At 36.6% G+C, this 20,469-nt stretch overlaps 1 protein-coding gene across 4 annotated transcripts in view; it reads right to left on the reverse strand.

Annotated features, from left to right (window-relative positions):
* LOC141509806 (putative small intestine urate exporter) overlaps positions 1–20,469 on the reverse strand; it is a 64,245-nt gene that overhangs the window by 18,703 nt on the left and 25,073 nt on the right. For all 4 annotated transcript variants that reach the window (XM_074219595.1, XM_074219591.1, XM_074219592.1 and 1 more), the window contains 5 exons: positions 10,569–10,802; positions 10,398–10,485; positions 9,193–9,279; positions 7,152–7,270; positions 2,220–2,381 (listed from right to left, as the gene is read on the reverse strand). In XM_074219595.1, the coding sequence (XP_074075696.1) occupies positions 2,220–2,381; positions 7,152–7,270; positions 9,193–9,279; positions 10,398–10,485; positions 10,569–10,802 (690 nt within the window). The remainder of the gene's footprint in view (positions 1–2,219; positions 2,382–7,151; positions 7,271–9,192; positions 9,280–10,397; positions 10,486–10,568; positions 10,803–20,469) is intronic.

The following is a 20,469-nucleotide window of genomic DNA, read 5'->3' on the forward strand; positions in this document are numbered from 1 at the left end:
ACTCGGTAGCTGTGTGACCCTGGGCAAGTTGCTTAATCCTATTTGCCTCAGTTCCTCTTCTATAAAATGAACTGGAGAAGGAAGTGGCCAACAACTCCTGTCTTTTTGCCAAGAAAACCTCATGGAAAAGTCATTGGGGTCACATAGAGATGTACACAACAGAACTTTGATGAGAAACTCCAAGATGAGTTATTGTTAATTTGTAGTGCTAAATCACACTAAGATTCCAGTGACTGATAACCAAATTAATAACTCACCTTCCCCAAAGAATTTGCATCTAAAGAAATTTAAGATGTTAATGTTTTAAAAAATCTAAAGGAATGATTCCTATATCATGGTATTTCAGACTCTTCAATAGAATGTACAAGAGATAATTTCAGGTAGAGGATGCCTTTAGCTATATTGCTCACTGTACTCTGAAATCCTTAATTCAAATGTTATGGAATCCATGTGTATTCTCCTTGGTTTTAATTCAACCATTGGATTTCAAGAGAGCTATGAGAAGATAGAAGGGTAACACACATAAATTACAGGAGCAGAGATGACATGAATCTGGGAGCCAAACACTGAGTTTATTTAGCTCTTGGCTCTGCCATTAAATCACTATGAGATCATGGATAAATCGTTTTATTCTTCTTCTTAGTTTTGATGTGGGACTAAATCAGATTTCTATACTTAAAGTCTCTGTATTTGTTTTAATAAATTTTTGATAACAGAGTCAAGCAAATCAGTTTCCTTTATAATCATGTAAATCAAGCAAGATTTATTCAGCACCTGCTATGGCCTGGAGTACTAGATCTGTATTTTTTATGTTTTAAAACATTATTTCAAGAAGAAGTCTATGGGTTTCACCAGGCCAACTATCCCTGAAGGTCCATGATACAGAAATGTTTAAAAACCCTTTTACTGGTTTAAGAGATCCTCCTAAGCTACCATTCTGGGATTTGTGGTTCCAGAGAGAATAGGTGAGCCATCAGTATGGTAGTCTACTGGGAAATGAAATAATCCTTTACCTCTCCAGCATTTGACAGCCCATCACCTGCTCCCAGATACTCTCTCCTCTTTGGTTTTTCATGGCTCAACTATTCTCTTTTCTCCCACTTCTTCCACATCACATTTATAACTATAGGTGTGATTCAAGGCTTTGCCCCCACCTTTCTTCTCTCTTTGTACTCAGCCATCCAATGTCCTCATTGGTTTTCATGGATTTAATTAGCATCTTTTTACTAACAGTTCCCAGATCCATATATTCAACTTGAATTTCTCTCTCAAGCTCTGGCCATGCACCTTAAACTTTCTGTTGGACATATTTTAACTTAAATTTAATTAAATTTAACTTAAATTCAACACATCCAAAATAATATTCAATTTCTTTCCCCCAGACCTATCCCTCTCCTGAACTTCCCCATTTCTCTCTATCATCCCTATGACTCAGACTGGCAACTTCATGTATACAATTTCTTACCCAACCTTGACATTTCTACTCCTTCTGTGCATCTTATGTCTATTCACGTTTCTTTACTCAACATGGTCAACCACCATAATTCAAGCCCCCATCTCCTCTCTCTTGGGTTGCTGCCATGGTAACAAAAACCTAGGCAACTTGACACTTTTCACCCTGGAACTACTATCCTGGATCCTCCCTGGTTTTCTTCCTTTTTCCTAATGAATATTCAATTTTGCATCTCTGTGTCTTTTACTGGCTGAAACTTATTCTTCCTTATCTTACATCTTAGCTCTGCCTCTTAGAATCTGTTTCCTTCAAATCTCTGCTTGTGATATTTTCTATATGAAGCCTTCCCAGATCCTCCCTCTACTAGTTTCCTTCATCCCAATTTCCCTTGTATTTATTTTGAATTTATTTTATATATCATTATTTATTTGCTTGCTCCTCATATAATCCAACTTCTCAAGGGCAGGGACTGTTTTTTTTGTCTTTGAATTTTTTTTGTCTTTGAATGCCTAATTCCTAACCAATCCCTGGAACATAGTAAATGCTTACTTGATTTAAAAGTTCATTAGAAGGGGTGGCTAGGTGGCACAGTGGATAGAGCACTGGCCCTGGAGTCAGGAATACCTGAGTTCAAATCTGGCCTCAGATACTTAATAATTACCTAGCTGTGTGGCCTTGGGTAAGCCACTTAACCCCATTGCCTTGCAAAAACTAAAAAAAAAAGTTCATTAGATAAATGAATGATAGGTAGGAATTATTAACTCACCTTTTGGTAGTTGAAGTTAAACATATTGTCTAATATCATTGGCAGTGATGATGTTAAGTTGCTAACTAACCAGAATCGACAACTGCAAGAGACTAAAATGGCCCAAATTGCCAGGGACTTGATCATAGCTTTGAAAGGCAAAGACCAACTAGGAGAATTGACCTAGAAGAAAAATCAAACTGTCAACACTTTGTCACCCACATTTTTATTTTCCCCTCCTCTATGTCCCCCCAAACATCACTGTCCCTTTCTGACATGGCTTTCCTGCCTTCACAGACTCTTTCCTTGTTGCCGGAGCAAAGCAGCCTGATACTATTTGCTGCCTTCACCCCATTTCTTGTTCATTTGTTTTTTTTCCCAATGTTAAACTTTAAAACTCTAGACTCAAGATTGATCTTTCCATGAATTCTAATTCCAATACCTTTTTGATAATTTACATTTTCATGGCCTGTGCGTACCCAGTTCTCTTTTCTCAGCTTTGTGTGCACTGCATCAGTTGATCATCTTTTCAAGTTTCTTAGGATTCTGCATCATTTTCAAATACTTATGATAATAAAATATGCTATTTTGTTTGTTTTTATAATTGTCTAAAAATTCTCCAGTTACTAGGCAACTTTGTTTCGGGACTTTTGTTACCATAAATAATGGTGCTAGGAATATTGCCTATTGGAAGACATTCCTTCTGTTTTTGACATCTTTGGGAATATGTCCAGATGCAGTGATACTAGTTCAACAATTGTGAATATTTTCATCACTTTTCTCATAATTCTAAATTATTTTTTAAAATAGCTGAGTCAATTAAGAGTTCAACCAATACAGGGTGATGTTTGTCCTTTATGCTCAAAGAAGATCAACAGCATCAGGGAGGTCATGCCATGACAAGCAAATGAACTGGATTTGAGTGAGGGGGGAAGGGGTGCTGTGCTAAGTCACCAGCCTCATTTTCTCCTCCAAATCCATCTGCATCCAGTGGTCAAATATGAATCAGGATGCCTGGAGATGACCCTGGACATGTGGCAATCAGGTTAAGTGACTGGCCCAAGGTCACACAGCTAGTGAGTGGCAAGTATCTGAGGTGAGATTCATACTTCCTTTCTCCTGACTCCAAGGCCAGTGCTCTAGCCACTGTTCCACCTAGCTGCCCAATACAGGGTACATTGATTTGTCTCTCCCACATGTTCTAGTTTTATCTTTGTGAATTTTATAGGTGTGAGGTAAAAATCTTCAAATTGTGTTGATTTGCATTTCTCTGTTTATTAGTGATCTGGAGCACTGGTCACTTGTGAGAAAAACAGGTGCAGACTTCAGGAAGAACCTGCAGAGTCTTTCAATTCTGATTACATGATCCCGTATCCTGGAAAGAGCCTGAAGGTGGCTCAGTCCTTTACTAGCTGTGTCACTTGAGATAAGTCACTTTCCTTTAGTTCACTACAGTTTTTTTCACCTGTAAAATGGGGGTGGTGATGCTTTGTTATCACCCTATTTGTTGACAGGATATATGTAAATTTATCTTGTAAAGCATTAAATCCTAAGGAAAAGTTACCAATTATTCTTTTTAAAAATAATGTTTGTCAATATCTTTTATTTTTACATTGCCTAAATTCCCCCCTACCAAGAGCCTTCTTTATTAAATATATCTTTAAAAAGAAAAATAAGATGAGAAAAAGAAATCAGTATAACTCATCAGTATATTGAAAATGTTGGAAAATACAATGTTCCTCATCCATAAACCTCTCATCTCTGCAGGTCAGTTGAAAGAGATGGCTTCTTAATATCTTTTCTTTGGGTCATGCTTAATTTTTGCAAATATGCAACATTCACTTTTCTTTTCTTCTCCTTTCTTTTTGTAAGATTAAAGATGGCCCTGTTTATTTGCTTCACTAGTATTTGTATATATTAAGGTATAGAATATTTAAAAGAATACAAGGTTCTGAAATCAAAGTTATATTTTCAATGGAAAATAATGTTATGGAGGTCTTTAATATTAATTCTATGTTCCCTTTAGATTAAGTAATATGATAAAAGAAAGATCCAGAAATTTAGCCTTAGCTTTATTTGCCTTTAGTCTTCTAAATGCATAAATATTTTTCATCCTTTCCTCACTATTTATAATATCAGGTAGTATTTTAAATTATGTGATTTTAAACTAATTGTAATTCTATTGCTCATATTCATTCATTGAAAGAGGTAGATAAATGAGAGGAAGTAAAAAGAAAAAAAGATATTTACACTACTTACAAATGGTATAACTTTGTGAAAATATTATAGCATTTCTTTACATCAACTGTATATTTGACAAGGTGCATTCTCAGTGTGTTTAAATATAGAGCCTTTTCAGTTTTCTCAGTTTTCATTGCTAGTTTAATTATTGGTGCCTCAAATCTTACCTCAGTTAGCTTTGGAGGCTAGCAGTGATATGCTGCAATTTCAAGTCCCTGAGATGATCTTTACTCTTGTTTACCTTGTTTTTGTTGCTCTTAACTCTTCAAACCTTCTCTGGAACTCTGTTATTTTCATCAAGGATACTTGACATTGTTCAATTATTCCACCCTTTCCAATTTGTTGTGACACTACGGACCATAAGACATCAGGCCTTTCTATCCTTCACTAACTCCCAAAGTCTGTTCAGGCTCATGTTTCTTGTTTTCATGACAATATTTATCCATCTTGTCCTCTGTCATTGCTTTTTTCCTTTTGTCTTTACTCTTTCCCAAGAAGAATTGAATCCTTTCTTTCTGACTTTTTTGCAGTATTTTTTTCTTTCACTTGAAAGCCCTGGATTTTGGAGTTTTCATTTTGGAGTTTCATTCAGGAGGTGACCATTGAATTCGTATGTTTCCACTTTCCTCATTGGTTTTAAGAGATTTGGACAATTTTCTTCTGAGAAAAATGACTATTTCTCTCATATTAATGATCAATGATTAAATTAGGATTGAAGTTTTTCCCTCTATTTTCTCATTCTTAAAATAGTGCCTTGTAGGTTATTCAACCAGTCTATGAAGGAAATTGCTGACAGAAAAAAATTGCTCAAATCCTTGAAGTACATGGTTTTGAAGTTGGACAAACAGAATTTGGTCTAGGTGAGTTCTTGCCCTTAGGAAATAAGTCCTTGTCTTTGGAACCTACTAAGAGAATTTAGGTAACCCAAGTTATGAAGGGGAAAATCAGTCAGAAGGGATGAATTTTTTTTTTTGTCCAGGTTGCTGGAAGCAACTGAATTTCATGATTGGGTTATATTCTCAGCAAGAGAATCTGAGACTCTTTGCCTATCTCTTTATTAATATGGCCACCTCTAATTGTTTATTAATCAATCATTTCTACTCTTTTTCCCAAAGACTTTTTAAAGCATTCAATGTTCTCCAGGGAGCATCTTTGGTTTTTGAGAATGCCATTGACCTAATTTTATTATTTTTTAGCCATAATTAATTAATTGGTTATAAATTACCTAGAAACTATGTGTCATGGACTTTTATGATTTCTTGAAATGGATGTCTAAGTTTTTTTTTTTTTTGTGATGGTGTTCAGGTGGCCCAGAAATTCTTCAATTATTTCTCTTCTGTTTTTAGGTCATTTGTTTTTGCTGTAATTCATGTCTTCTATATTCTTGGTCATTTGGCTTTGTTTTGATATTTTTATTCTCTTACTTCCTTTCATTTATTTACCTCTTTCAATGAATGAATATGGGAAGTGGAGTTAGAAATGGTATAGCATCACTTAATAAAAAAATACCCTCTGATACTGTAAAAAAACTTAGTTTCATATTTCCTGTAAGGATAAGTAATTTTATAAACATTTCTAAACTTGGCAATAGTCTTCAAAACTATCTAGCTGAGCTTCACAGGCAAGTGTGACGAATACATATACGAAGAGGACTTTACTCCAATTTCTGTGGCCACCTGTGATAGTTACCAAGTTAAACAATTAGACAATTAAAGTCTGCCCCTTTGAAGCTACTCCTAGAAACAAACTTCAAAACATTTACGCTATTTACAAATAGTAGAAATTTGTGAAAATAGATAGTATCTCTCCACAACAACTGCATATTTGCTGTTTTCTGTAGTCGTCCTCCATTTGGTATCCATTTTAATTTTCAGGGAGTTTATTGTTTAGGTAAAGTTTTGAACATCTTCTTCCAAGCTATTATCGGCTATCTTTCCCATTTTTTCTCTGTGGCTCAACATTACTTTCAAGTTATTTTGTGCTGGTTGTTCTTTCCATTTCCATATTGTATACATTATGTATATATTGTAAATATTGTTTTCATGGCTAGCCAACTTCCCTTACTCAGTTCAAATAACTCTTTCCATGCTTCTCTGTAGTCATCACATATGTTACTTCTTATAGCTCACTCATATTCTATTATATTCAGGTTTCAGTTGATCTAGCCAATCCTCAATTCTTTCTATTGTTTCCATTTTTAGGTAGAACAAAAAAGTAATTCTATAATGGATTTGGTGTACATGACTCTTTTTATCATTGATCTCTTTGGGATATATACCTAATAATGGTATCTCTTGGTCAGATTATACTGACAATTTAGTCATGTTATTCACATAATTACAAGTTGCTGGCCAAAATGGTTTGTACTCATTTGCAGCTCTACCACCAACACATCAACTCATTCAACTCTAACTATTCTCATTTTTTGTCATCTTTGACAATTTCTGTGTGTGAGGTAAAACTTCAGAATTGTTTTGGTTTGTATTTTTTTCATTATTGTCAACACTGGAGCATTTTCCCATGATTATTTATAGCTTTCAAATTGTCTTTTGAATATCATTTGTTTTTATCTTTAGCCTATTTATCTATTGGGAAACTACTTTTGGTCTTTTCATTAATTAATTCATCAATTATCTATATATCTTGGATGTTAGTCATTATCTAAAAAAAATACAAAGACTTTTCCCATGCCAACTATCTTTCTTAACACACCTGTCCAGTCATTGAAGAAATAATGTATTCCTTTTCACTTTCACTTATAAATGGGTGATTCTTGGGATCATCATAAACCAGAGGAAACCAGATAATACAGTAGACACAGCCAATGCCTCCTAAGGAAAAGAGGGCCAAGTTAATGTTTTTAGATTTATGTCTTATTTGACATGACTTTGCTCCAATTTAATATTCCCCATCTTATAAAAATCTTCAACCACAGAATTCTACTCATTTTAATGATTCAATATTGCCATTTTATTTTTCATTTTACTCCAAATCATCCAGCTTTCCAATTCATAGCACTCTTTTTTTTTCTTTAGAGTTTACTGCATGTAGCAGATCTTGGACTTTCAGACTTAGGAGATTGGGGTTTATTTTCACTCAATGTTGGACTCCTGAGATACTCTTAGCTCCATATCTTGGTAAAAAAATGAAGCAATAACAAAATAATTATTTCTTATTATCACTCTATATTAATTTCATATATTTAGAAAAAAGCAAAGATTATGCCAGCATGCTCCAAAACTTCCCTGAATCTGATTAATCTGTATTGAGGTCCATAAGTTATTCTTTTACATAAGGACAAAAGGGCAACATAGTTGCTTATTTCTTTATATTTGCACATTGAAATCTTTTTTTATTTGATGATATAAAATTTACAATGAATACAAATAAAACTATATTTGTTGTTAAAACCATGGACTTGAACTTTAACCAGAAAATCAGAGGCCCCTTCTTTAGAATCTCAAGCAGAGGTTCGTTGAAGGCAATTCATCCCCTGAGAATTAATAATCTTGGAGTGATTTCATTGGAGCAGATACCATTGATATGGATGATGGAAATGACATTCAATACCTTATATGATGCTTGACTGTTGCTCAGTTTCCCCTTCTTAACTGACCACATTTTAAACAGTTTATTTAGAATACCCATTTGCTCTGTTTGGTTTTGAGTTAGTTGAGGCAACATGGAACATCAGTGATCATTCCATGCAAGGTTTTCTTTATAGTTGGGTAAGCTTGATCTGGTTCAAAGACTATAAACATCATTTCCACATTGACATATTTTAAAAGTGACATACAATTACAATCTATTGTCATTCTACCTCTCTTCCTGCCCTGCAATCCCAAATCCTGTTTTTCAACTACACCATGACTTCCCTTGACCCATTAGTTCTTTCCCAGACCATCACCCTTACATTACACTCTCTTCCCTTACTCATCTTGACCTGATGGTGAGCCTCTTCAGTTTTCCACTTCTTGAGTCCCTTTCTTCTTATCAAATTGCTGACCTTGCCCTACAAAGCTTCAGTCTTTGATCACTCCAGTCATATCCTTCTTGTAAATCTTACACATACCAATGAATAAGATTCAGAAAAAAAATCATGGAAATATGCTGACTGGTTACTCTACCAGTGTATTGTACTACAGATACCTTCAATCAGATAGCCTCAATAAATTTTTGTTACAAAACCTCAAATGAGACTTCTCTATGACAACACAAGTCTTTAATAGCTCTCTAACTCACTCTTCCAAACTTTTTCATCCCTCCTCATACTCATGACTCTGAATTTACATGTCTCTTCATTAGACTGTGAGTACCTTGAAAGCAAGGTTTTCTTTTGCCTTTGTTTTATATTTCAAACATTTAGCTCAGAGCCTGGGATATAGTGGGTGCTTAATAAATGTTTGTTGCTTGATTGACTGAATGTAAAATAGGTAAGTCAAGAATGTTTTTGACTATTTTTTTTTGAATATTATTGCTTGAACCAACTGGGCTCTAGTGACAAAGAATGGAGTCAAGTCCTATTGATTCAGCCACCAACTTGCTATGTGCCCATGAGAAGAGAGTTTCAACTCTCTGCATAGGATGTTCCTCTTGGATTAGTGGTTTGAATAAAATTCTTTCTTATGTCTTTTCTACATCTAATTATTAATGAACTTTTTATCTAGGATCTACCTGAATATCATAAGGGATGTAGATGTCCAGGAGAAAAACCCTGAAAAAATGGCATCAGACAGAAGATGCAGTCACTTACCAAATATGTAGAAGATGCTTCGCCAGCCTGGGTACTCACAGAGTAATCCCCCCACAAAGATAACAATGAAGTTTCCCATTGTTAAACCTGAGTTGAAGATATTGAGTAAGTTTGGAGTTAAATAATTAGAAATTAATGTCTCCCACAAGAACAAGAATACTCATAGCAACTCTTTTTTGTAGTGGTAAAGAACTGGAAACCCATCAATTGGGGAATGGCTGAGCAAGTTATGGTATATAAATGCAATGGAATATTATATTGTGTAAGCAATGATGAGCAGTATAGTTTCAGATAAACCCCAAAAGATTTACATGAAATGATTCTGAGTGAAGTAAGTGGAGCCAGGAGAACATTATACACTTTAACCATAACTCTGTGCAATGGTCAACTATGGTAGGCTTAGCCCTTCTTAGCAATATAGTGATTAAAGACAATTCTGTTTTTTTTTTTAGTTTTTGCAAGGCAATGGGGTTAAGTGGCTTGCCCAAGGCCACACAGCTAGGTAATCATTAAGCGTCTGAGGCTGGATTTGAACTCAGGTACTCCTGACTCCAGGACTGGTGCTCTATCCACTGCGCCATCTAGCCACCCCTAAAGACAATTCTTAAAGATTTGTGATGAAACATGCCATCCACATACAGAGAAAGAACTATGGAGTCTGAATGCAGTTACTATCTTATTCTTAAATTTATTTTTTTATAATCCTTCACATGGTTTTCCCCTTCTGTTCTGATTCTTCTTTCACAGTGTGACTAATATGGAAATGGGATATACTATGTATAACCTGTGTCAAATTACTTGCCATCCTGGGGTGGGGAGATGAAGGGTAGGAGGAAAAAAACTTTACAAAAATTAATGTTGAAGATTATCTTCACTTATCATTGGAAAAATAAATTAATGAGAAGAAAAGAAGTTACAATCTTTGAGACTTAGTGGCAATTATTGGAATTAAGGAAAGTGTGAATTATTTAAATTTTTAATCTGTACAACATTTAAGGTTAAATAAGAAAAGAGGACCCAAAGTGTCATGTCTCCAGAATTTTAATTTTGTGAATGGCCATTGAGGTCTTCTATAGTTAAGTTCTGTGATTCTGTTTTATTTGCATTTCTACATTGAAGAATTCTAGTTCTGATAACACCACATGAAAGTAGGAAAGATAAAGAAGGATAAAAATGAACCACAACTGTTATACTTGAGTCCTTACCAGAAAGACCAATGGTACTTAGCTGAGAACGTTCCAGTGGTGGAGCCCATTTTGGCCAAAAAGCAGACAAACCACCCATGCTCATCCCCTGAAATTAAGATAATCAGAAATTTTGAACTGTGAAAAATTGAATCACAATCCATCCTACCTACTCTGAAGGGATTCTGGTACCTGAGCCAGGCCTTGTAATGTCCTTATGAGAAACAAGTAAGGTAGTCCGTAGTCTGCTGCTAATGGTATCAAGAGACTGAGAACTGAGCTGATAAACAGTGATAATCCAGCTATCTTCTTTCCTCCAAGAACTCCAGCTAAGTATCCACTTGGGATTGTGGTGATAATTGAACCATAGAAGGAAGAAGTCAGGAGAAAACCCTGGATTTCTGGGCTCCATTCGTATACTGGGTCCTGAAAGATAAGGAGATAACTTTTGAAAATGGTCATCTTGTAGAAAAGTCAACAGTTGAGCTAGCTTCTGCGAGTATAGTATAGTTCTATAATTTTGTGTGTCTGTGTGTGTGTGTGTGTGTGAGTGTGTGGTGTGATATCCCAGGATCATAGTTTGAGATTTCAACAGAATCTCAAAGACCATCAAATCCAGTTTTCTTTTTACAAATGAAAAAACTGAATCTGAGAAGGATTAAATGACTTGCTCACAGTCATGCAAAGTGCCTGGCATTCCTGGCACTGACAGCACCCTCCTGGTACTAATGGGGGAGCTTTTGGTCTTCTTTTGCATCCACATTACTTCCTGTAGTCTTTTCACTGAGTCCTTTTATATTATTGCCCTTTCTTTGCATCTTGAATGAAGAATTGAATTTTAGATGAAGAATAATTGACTCCTTGAGGGATAAACAGAAATTTTTTTAAACTTAACTTTGTATCTCCAGTACTTAACACAGTACCTGAGTCAGAATTTGATAAAAACTGTTGCTCTCTAACCTGCCCTGGAATCTCCATCTTTCAGCTTACTGTCTGTATCATTGGAATTAGATGACTTCACTTTTCTGGGTTTCAAGCTTTAAAATCTGTACCACAGATTTTCAGAGAGATTAGGAACCTTAGTGTCCATCTGGTCCAACCCACAACTGAAAAAGAATTTCCCCACCTGTCACAGGAGGATCTCACTGCTATGTGTATTTTATCAAGGCCTCTGAGCACCAAAATTTCACCCTGTTTTCAGTGTTCTTTCCTTTCTGTTTTTGGAAATGTCTGGTTATTTTGGTGATTTTCCTAATGACAAACAAGTTGGTCTCTTAGAAGTTTCCCCCCACTGTTTCTTGATTTTCTCTGTGCAGTCAAATAGAATAAGCCTAATCCTCCTTCCATGTGACATCACTTAAAATATTGTCATGCTATATTCCTACCCCACTCCCCTTCTTCAAGCTAAAGGTTTCTATATCTTTCATCTGCTACTCATATTACATGGGCTGGAGCCCCTCTAACATTCCGTATACCCCATTTTGGATCATTTCATTCAGCTGATTAACAAGTCTTTTTTATAGGTGCCATGTACTTTTCTAAATGATGGGACCCACTAGACCTGAACATCATTCTAAATGAGATATGAGTAGGATGGAGGAAAGGACAACTCTTGCTAGGCTATTTTTAGAAGCAATGCAACTCTTGTATTCCAAGATGATCTTACCTTTTTTTGGCTACCATATCCTTTGTTTCACCATAGGACATTCAGTAGGACATTCAACATTTTTTTTAGGTTTTTTTTTGGTAAGGCAAATGGGGTTAAGTGACTTGCTCAAGGTCACACAGCTAAGTAATTATTAAGTGTCTGAGGCTGGATTTGAACTCAGGTACTCCTGATTCCAGGGCTGGTGCTCTATTCACTGAGCCACCTAGATGCCCCCCAATTTTTTTCAGTAAAATCATTGCCTAATGTGAGTCTCATCATGCCTTCTGCCATTTTGAAGTGATCTTACTCCTTACCAAGACCAATCTTTCCACTTGGTCAAGTGATTCCATTACATTTATCTCCTCCAAGATTGTTCTCTCTCACAACCCCACTTTCTTACTTATTTTCAGTCTTATTCTGCACTGCCTACATTCAATTTTTGAATCCAAATGGAAAATATTATGTTTACCCTCTTTAATTTCCATCTTGAACTTATTTGAGATTCATGCTATTCATATCTACTACCTAATCAAAATCCTATTAGCTGTTCTCTAAGTCCTCAGGTACACTCCTTTCTTCTGTAATGAATTTGGTACACACTTTCCCTTTTTCCCAACTTTTGCTTTCATTCTAAGACTTCAACATATATGCTGACTCTTTCAAACTCTTTAAACATTCAGTTCCTCAACCTACCCACTTCTGATGGGCTATTTCTTCATCTCACCTCAGTCACATGCAAAGATGATCATGCTCTAGATATTGCCATCACCCACAAATTTACAATTTCCATGTTCAAGAATTGTGAAATCCTCTTCTCTGACCATAATCTATTGACATTTCATATCTCCTTTTCCCTTCTCTGACAAAATCTGTTGCTTTATTTGCACTGTGACCTCCAAATCTCTTGATCCTAACTCTCTATCTGGCCATTTCCCTTTTGTTAGCCACTGCCTTCCCACCCCTACCTCCTGCCTCTCCTCATTTTGATTATTGGATGCCAAAATTCAATTCTACATTCTCTTTTTCTCTTGAATCCTTAGTCTCTTACCATTTCACTGATTGTTTCTTTCAGTCCTGGATCACTCCCACTATTAGATTCTATTGCTCCATACATGTACTGCTGAACAAGGATGGAGAAAATTACTGGGTCCACTACAAATTTATGTTGCATGACCTCAACTGGGTTCTCATAGCTACTAGGCTATCCTGCTGTAAATATTTTACCAACTCACTCTCCATAGACTCTCTTCTAAATTTTTCTTCCTTCTTCAAAACTCTTATCACTTCCTTTATTCCCTCTCCATAGAGGTCCTTGCTTCATATCTTACAGAAAAAATGAGGTCATTCACTGTGAGTTTCCTCTTTCTCATCTTCTTTGTGTCCTGTCACTATGATGCCTTCTGCCCTGATGAAGTGATCTTACTCCTTACTAAGGCCAATCTTTCTACTTGGTCAAGCGATTCCATTACATTAATCTCCTCCAAGATTGTTCTCTCTAACATCCCCAATTTATTACTTATTTTCAGTCTTATTCTGCATTGCCTACAAACATGCCCATGTCTTCCATATCCTGAAAAAAACCTCTCACTTTATACTTGCATCTAATCTATAGATCTATATCTCTGCTGTCCTTTGGAACTAAGCTCCAAATTCTTTCATCCCATTCATTTCCTAACCCCTTACAAACTAGCTTCTTACTTTATCATTTTATCAGAATTAGTCTAAGTTTCTTATGAGCTCATATTTTCCAAATCAAAGAGCTTTGTCTCAGTCCTCATTCTCCTAGACATTTTTGAAGTTTTTGATGCTGTTGAATACCTCCTCTCAGGTTGTTTTGTGCATCACTCTCACAGTTTCTCTTCTTACCTATTTCACTGCTGCTTCTCTATTTCCTGTTCTGGATCCTTATCCAGATCATCCTTTCTAAACCATAGGTGTCCCAAAATATTACTTTACTTGGTGAACTCACCTGCTCTGATAAATTTAATTAGCATCTCTAATGTGTTAGATGGCATAGTGGGAAGAGTGTCAGCCCTGAAATTAAGAGGACCTGAGTTCAAATGTGATCTCAGACACTGTGTGACCTTGGACAAATCACTTAATCCTAATTGTCTGTCATTAAGACCTATCTCCACTCATCCTGATTTGTATCAGGCCATTGGACTCAGATGACTCCAGAGGAGAAAAGGAGACTAATGACTTAGCACAGAATCTCCCTCACTCAAATCCAATTCATGTGCATGTCAAAGCATCACTTCCTGGATGTCATGGTCTTCTTTGAGAATTAGGTTCAAACATCAACAGCAGAACCTCTATGCTGATGATTCTCCTTTCTGCTTATTTTGTCCCAACATCTCTGCTGACTTTCAATATTGCATTTATAATCCTTTTAAACATCTAGAACTGGATAGCTGGTAGAAATCTTAATATCAACTTGTCCCACACCAAGAACCATCATATCTCCTCTCTTCACATTATTATTATAAAGGTATCTAAATGGTACAATGGCCAGAATACTGACCCTGAAATCAGGAAGAGAGTTCAGATCTGGCCTCAGACACTTACTAGCTGTGTGACTTTGGGCAAATCACTTAAGCTTGATTGCCTCATATACCGGACTATCTCCAGCTGTCCTCATCCATATCTGGCCACTGGATCTAGATGGTTAATGAGGAAAATGTGAGACTAGTGACTTAGCACCCCCCCCCCCCAAACTCAAATCCAATTCATGTGTTTATTTTGGCATTATCTTCCTAATGTCATGGTCTTCATCAAAAACTAAGTACAAAACATTATTATATTACTGCAGAAGGCAGTAATTCTCCTAGTCCCTCAGGCTTCTGGACTCCTTATTCCCATATCTAAGCTGTTGCCAAAGTCTATTGATTTTACCTTTGAAATATTTCTAATATATGCTCACTTCTTTTCTCTGACATTGCTCCAATTCTGGTGCAGACCATCATCATTGTTGTCATTGTTTTACTGTATCTGACTATTTGTGACCCTATTTAGAGTTTTCTTGACAAAAAATACTGGAATTTTAACTGTTTTTTCTCCAGTTTATTTTACAGATGAGGAACTGAGGCAAAGGGAGGTTTATCATTCTGACTCCTGGCTAGGTACTTTACCAAGTCACCACCTAGCTACCCACAGACCCTTATCACCTCACACAATAGCTACCAGTGGGTCTACCTCTTCCTCCCACTCCAGTTCATTCTTCATTCAACTATCAAAATGATTTTCCTAAAGAACAGGTTCAATATTGTAATTACCCTACTCAATAGGTGATACTAATAATAACAATAAACTTCCATAGCTTCGAGGACCAAATACTAAATGCCATGTTTAGCCTTCAAAGATCTTCAGACTTAACTGACTCCTACCTTTCCAGTCTTCTTATGCCTTACTCCCCAACAAGTACTCTTTGATCCAGTGACAGTGGTCTCCTGACTGTTCTACAAGCAAGACCCTCCATCCCTTGGTTCTGGGCATTTGCTCTAGCTGTGCCCCAGGAATATGCCCCCTCTTCAGATCAATCTATTGATTTCCCTGGCTTCCTTTCACTGTTCTTTGTTTTTCAATAGACCAAACATCACCACGTTGAGGTCAGGGTACGGTATGTCCATTGTACAGCTGATGAGATCCATATGAACTCAAAAGGCTCTACCACAGACTGGGCACAAATAATTCATATGAACATATAGAGTAAAGAGGTCTCTAAATTTGTCCATCTCCATTTTAGAATTCTGTTTTCCTCATAGAGCATAGCACATTCTTTGATGTAGGTATACCATGGACATTTCCAGTGGATTTTGACCACTGGAAAGTTTTTTCCTTCCTCATCTCTACCTCCCAGTTTTTCCTGACTTTTTTCAAGTTCCAGCCAAAATAGCACCTATGAGAAACCCTCTTCCACTTCCTCTTAATTCTAGTGTCTGCCCTCTGTTGATTATCTCTGATTTATCAGACTGATAGACAGACAAATATGTATAACTTGTTTGTACACAGTTGTTTGTATATTGTCTCTCCTATCAGTCTCTTTAAAATCATAGACTCTCTTTTACTCTTCCTTGTATCCCCAGGGCTTAGCAGAAGACTTGATTCATAGTCGGCACATAGTAATTAATGTTTTGCTGCTGATTGTTTTCCTTTGTAATGGAAGACCATGACATCGAGTGAATGATGACATGGCATGTACATTATATTGAGGAAAATGACGGGAAGGTTGTGCAAAGACATCCTTCTCGCTGCCTCTACCAGAACCAAATTGACCACAAAGGTCCGATAGTATGGGAAACAAGACTTCTGGTATTGTTCCGGATACAGTAGGGAAACTTGTTCTTTGACATGAAGGTTCTTCCCATGTATCAAGGCCCCTCAGCATTACAGTATGTTGGACAGAGTATTGGCATGATATTTTTATGGCAACAAGTTTAAGACAGTATGGTAAAGGGGCAACTATGTGGCACAGTGGATAGAGTAATAACCCAGGAGACAGGAGGACCTGAGTTCAAATTTGACCTCAGACACTTAATAAGTACCTAACTGTGTGACTTTGGGCAAATCCTTTAATCCCATTGCCTTACAAAACAAAAAACAAAACTAAAAGATTGTATGGTAAAGTTAATCTGTCTATGGATGGTTTAATCATCAATATGGTAATTTATTGTCTTACTATTGACTGACTTACAGATGGAATGAAGTGAGCAGAAGTCAAAAGTTAGGATTTGAGCTAGTCCTGAAGGAAGTCAGGAAATCCAGGTTGCAGAAAATAGGAGGAAGAATATTGTAGATATGAGGGAGAGATAGGTTGAGGAGCAACAATGATGGAATTGCAGCTACATTTAGATTGCATGTGGGTGAGGGTGGGGGGTAAAGTCTAAGTAGTTTAGAAAGGTAGCAAAGAGAAATCCACTAGAATTTCATCATGATATTTGAAGTTCAAGGCATGAGAACCTGTCCCAGGTCAAATGAGTCCAAAGAATAGTATGTGTAGGATAGATGTTTGAGGGTAGAAATGATGAGACTTGGTAGCAGTTGGATATGAGGAACAAACCTGTGAGAAGTTGAAGATGACAATGAAAACCAGGTTGACTGGGAGAGCTAGAGGAAATCAATGTGTACATATTATATATAGGTATGTACAAAATACATGCAAGGTAATTTAAGGAAGAGGTTCTAGGAGATAGGAGATCATCAGGACAGGCCTCAGATAAAGTGATGTTAAAGTTGGGGCAGGAGAGTCATTAAGGACTCAAAGACTAAAGATGAGGAGAATAATTTCAATTATACAAATGTTCAGAGGTAGGAGGTGGAAAAATACAACTGAGATACATTTAGGTACTTGTTGAAATCCTTGGGATAAGGAGCAGAAAAACCCTCTACAATGATATTAAAAGTAATAGAGAATATTATTTACTGGGCAACTTGTGGCATCGTGGTCCACAGAGTGCCATCCTTAGAGTCAATACAACCTGAGTTCAAATTCCAACTCAAACACTTACTAGCTGTGGAACTTAATCCTGTTTGTCTCAGTTTCCTCATCTGTAAAATGAGCTGAAGTGGGAAATGGAAAATCATTCCAGTATCTTTGCCAATGAAGCTCCAACTGGGGTTATGAAGTTTCAGGCCTGATTTCATTCAAAAACACTAGAATGCTACTTAGATGCATGTACAATCACCTTCAAGATTCCTGTGGCAGTTAAGTATTCTTTGGATATTTGAGAAGAAAAATTTTTTAAGGTAATTAGGAAAGATTTCCTATCTCAAGTCAACATCTGCATGTTTTTAAGTTCCAACCATTGCTTTACATTCTATTTCTTGGAACCAAATTCAATAAGCCTAATATTTCTTAAAAAAAGTAAAGCTCTTTCATTCTTACCTCTGATGCTATCTGTCATGAGTCACTTGTCTTCTCTTCAACTTATTTTATATAGCATGGTGTTGATTCCTTCAGCATCCTGCTTGCCCTCCTTGGAAAACTGTTCACCACATCTGTCTTGTCCATACTGAAGCCTCCTGCTCTATACATAATGCTCCAGACATGCCTGAGCAGAGCAGAATCCAGGGGGCTGTTCCCTTTATAGTCCTAGAGATAATAATCTTTTCTTTTAACCTGCCTCTAACTTAAATCTAACTACTTATTCTAAGGGCTTCCCTCCCCAAGGAATATGTACTGGGAACCTAAAATATTGTTCTTCTTGCTATTTTCTCTTTCACTGCATCCTTTATTCTCCTTCTGATCTCTTAATATGGAAGGCTGTATTACCGATCAGTCTTTACTTAACCTTCTGCTCTTTCCCTTGGCCTTTGCCCCTAGAGAACTCATCCATCATCATTACTCTCTCTTCTGTTCAGTTGACTCATAGATAAATAACATTACATTGTGGTGAAAAAAGTACCAGCTTTAGAGTCTAAGAATCTGGGTATGAATACTGGCTTTCTTCTTCATAAGCTGTATGAAATTAGGCAAATCACTTACCTGGTATGGGTTTCAGGTTTCTCATTTACAAAAAGAAGGGATTAAACTGGATTAGGAATTCCTAACACTTTGTTGTTTCCTTTGGCAATTTAGTGAGAGCTAGGAATCCCTTCTCTGTGTTCTTAAATGCACCAATTATGGTGACATACAGTCATCAAAATGTTTTTTTAAAAACTAAATTCTTGTACTTTAGGTTAAGAAGTCCTAGGTTACAACATGCCAGAAATTTCTCTGATCTCTTCCTAGCTTCTTCTAAAACATCATTAAAGCAAACTTCTAAATGGATTTTGGAGTCACAGTACCTACAAAAAATTAGAATTTTAGATATCTTGGAAGGACTTCAGGAAATGACTATCTTACTCAGGTGAAAGGGTCACATAACTTAGCACAGGTGGGTATGGGAGAAGCCAACAGGAGTCTTTTAGCCACAGCAAAGATCAACAACTGAGGTCCCTTGAGTCCAGCTCAGCAGGCCAGCAGCACAGCAGGTTAGCTGTGGAACCTCCAGCCCCAGCACAGAAAACAAATGGTGAACCCCAGAATCCTGTACACTGGGTGCAACTAAGCCAGGCAACCCAAGGGCAGAAGTACAGTCATTAGCCCCTGAGACCACAGCACAGAAAGTCAGCAAGTAGGTCCCTGGCCCCTAGCAAAAGATTGGGACAGTATCTATCCCTGTGGCCTGGGGCAGAGCTCAACTTTGAAAACCACAAACTAGCTTAAAAATGAGTTAGAAAAAGAAAAAAAAAGCCCTGATCATAGTTACTATGGTGACAAGGAAGATCAAAACACCATTTTGAAAGAGAACAATGAAAAAAGGCCTTCTTGTGAAGCCCCATAGAGGAATATGAATTGGCCTCAAAGTTAAGAGTCCTCTTGGAAGAGCTCAAAAGAGATTTTAAAAATAAAATAAAAGAGGTGGGAAGAAATGGGAGGTTTGCAAGAAAGAGTCAAGAGCTTGGAAAAGGAAGTCTAAAAATTGACTGAAGAAAATAACTCTTTAAAAAATACAATTGACCAAATGGAAAAAGAAGCAACTCTGAAAAAAATAGAATTGACCAAATGAAAAAAATCTACTGTAGAAAACAATTCCTTTAAAAATAGAATTGGCCAAACACCTCACACCCTATACCAAGATAAGATCAAAATGGATACAGGATATAGACATAAAAAATAATATTATAAGTAAACTAAGAAATCAAGGAATGGCTTACCTGTCAGAGCTATGGAAAGGGAAGCACTTTGTGACCAAGGAAGAGATGGAGAACATCATTAAAAACAAACTAAGTAATCTTTTTTTTTAGTTTTTGCAAGGCAAATGGGGTTGGTAATTTTGATTAAATCAAATTAAAACACTTTTGCACAGACAAAACCACTGTAGCCAAGATCAAAAGAAATGTAGTAAATTGGGAAACAATTTTTACAGCTAGTATTTCTGACAAAGGACTCATTTCTAAAATATACAGAGAACTGAGTCAAATTAAAAAAAACCAAGCCATTCCCTAATTGACAAATGATGAAAGAACATGCAAAGACAATTTACAGATGAGGAAATCAAAGTGGTCCATAGTCATATAAAAAATTGCTCTAAATCACTACTGATTAGAGAAAAGCAAATTAAAGTATCTTTGAGGTGCCACTTCACACCTTTCAGACTGGTCAATATGACCAGAAAGGATAATGATCGATGTTGGAAGGGATGTGGGAAATCTGGGACACTAATACATTAATTGGTGGAGCTGTGAACTCAACCATCCTTTCTGGAGGGCAATTTGGAATTGCACCAAAGGGCAAAAAAAAAATGTGCATACTCTTTGATCCAGCAATACCACTACTGGGTCTATAACCTGAAGAGATTGTGAAAAAGGGTAAAAATGTCACTTGTACAAAAATATTGATAGTAGCCCTGTTTGCGGTGACAAAGATTTGGAAACTGAGTGAATGTCCATTAACTGGGAAATGGC

This window comes from Macrotis lagotis, chromosome 1 (genome assembly GCF_037893015.1).
Source record: "Macrotis lagotis isolate mMagLag1 chromosome 1, bilby.v1.9.chrom.fasta, whole genome shotgun sequence".
Lineage (NCBI taxonomy): Eukaryota > Metazoa > Chordata > Mammalia > Peramelemorphia > Peramelidae > Macrotis > Macrotis lagotis.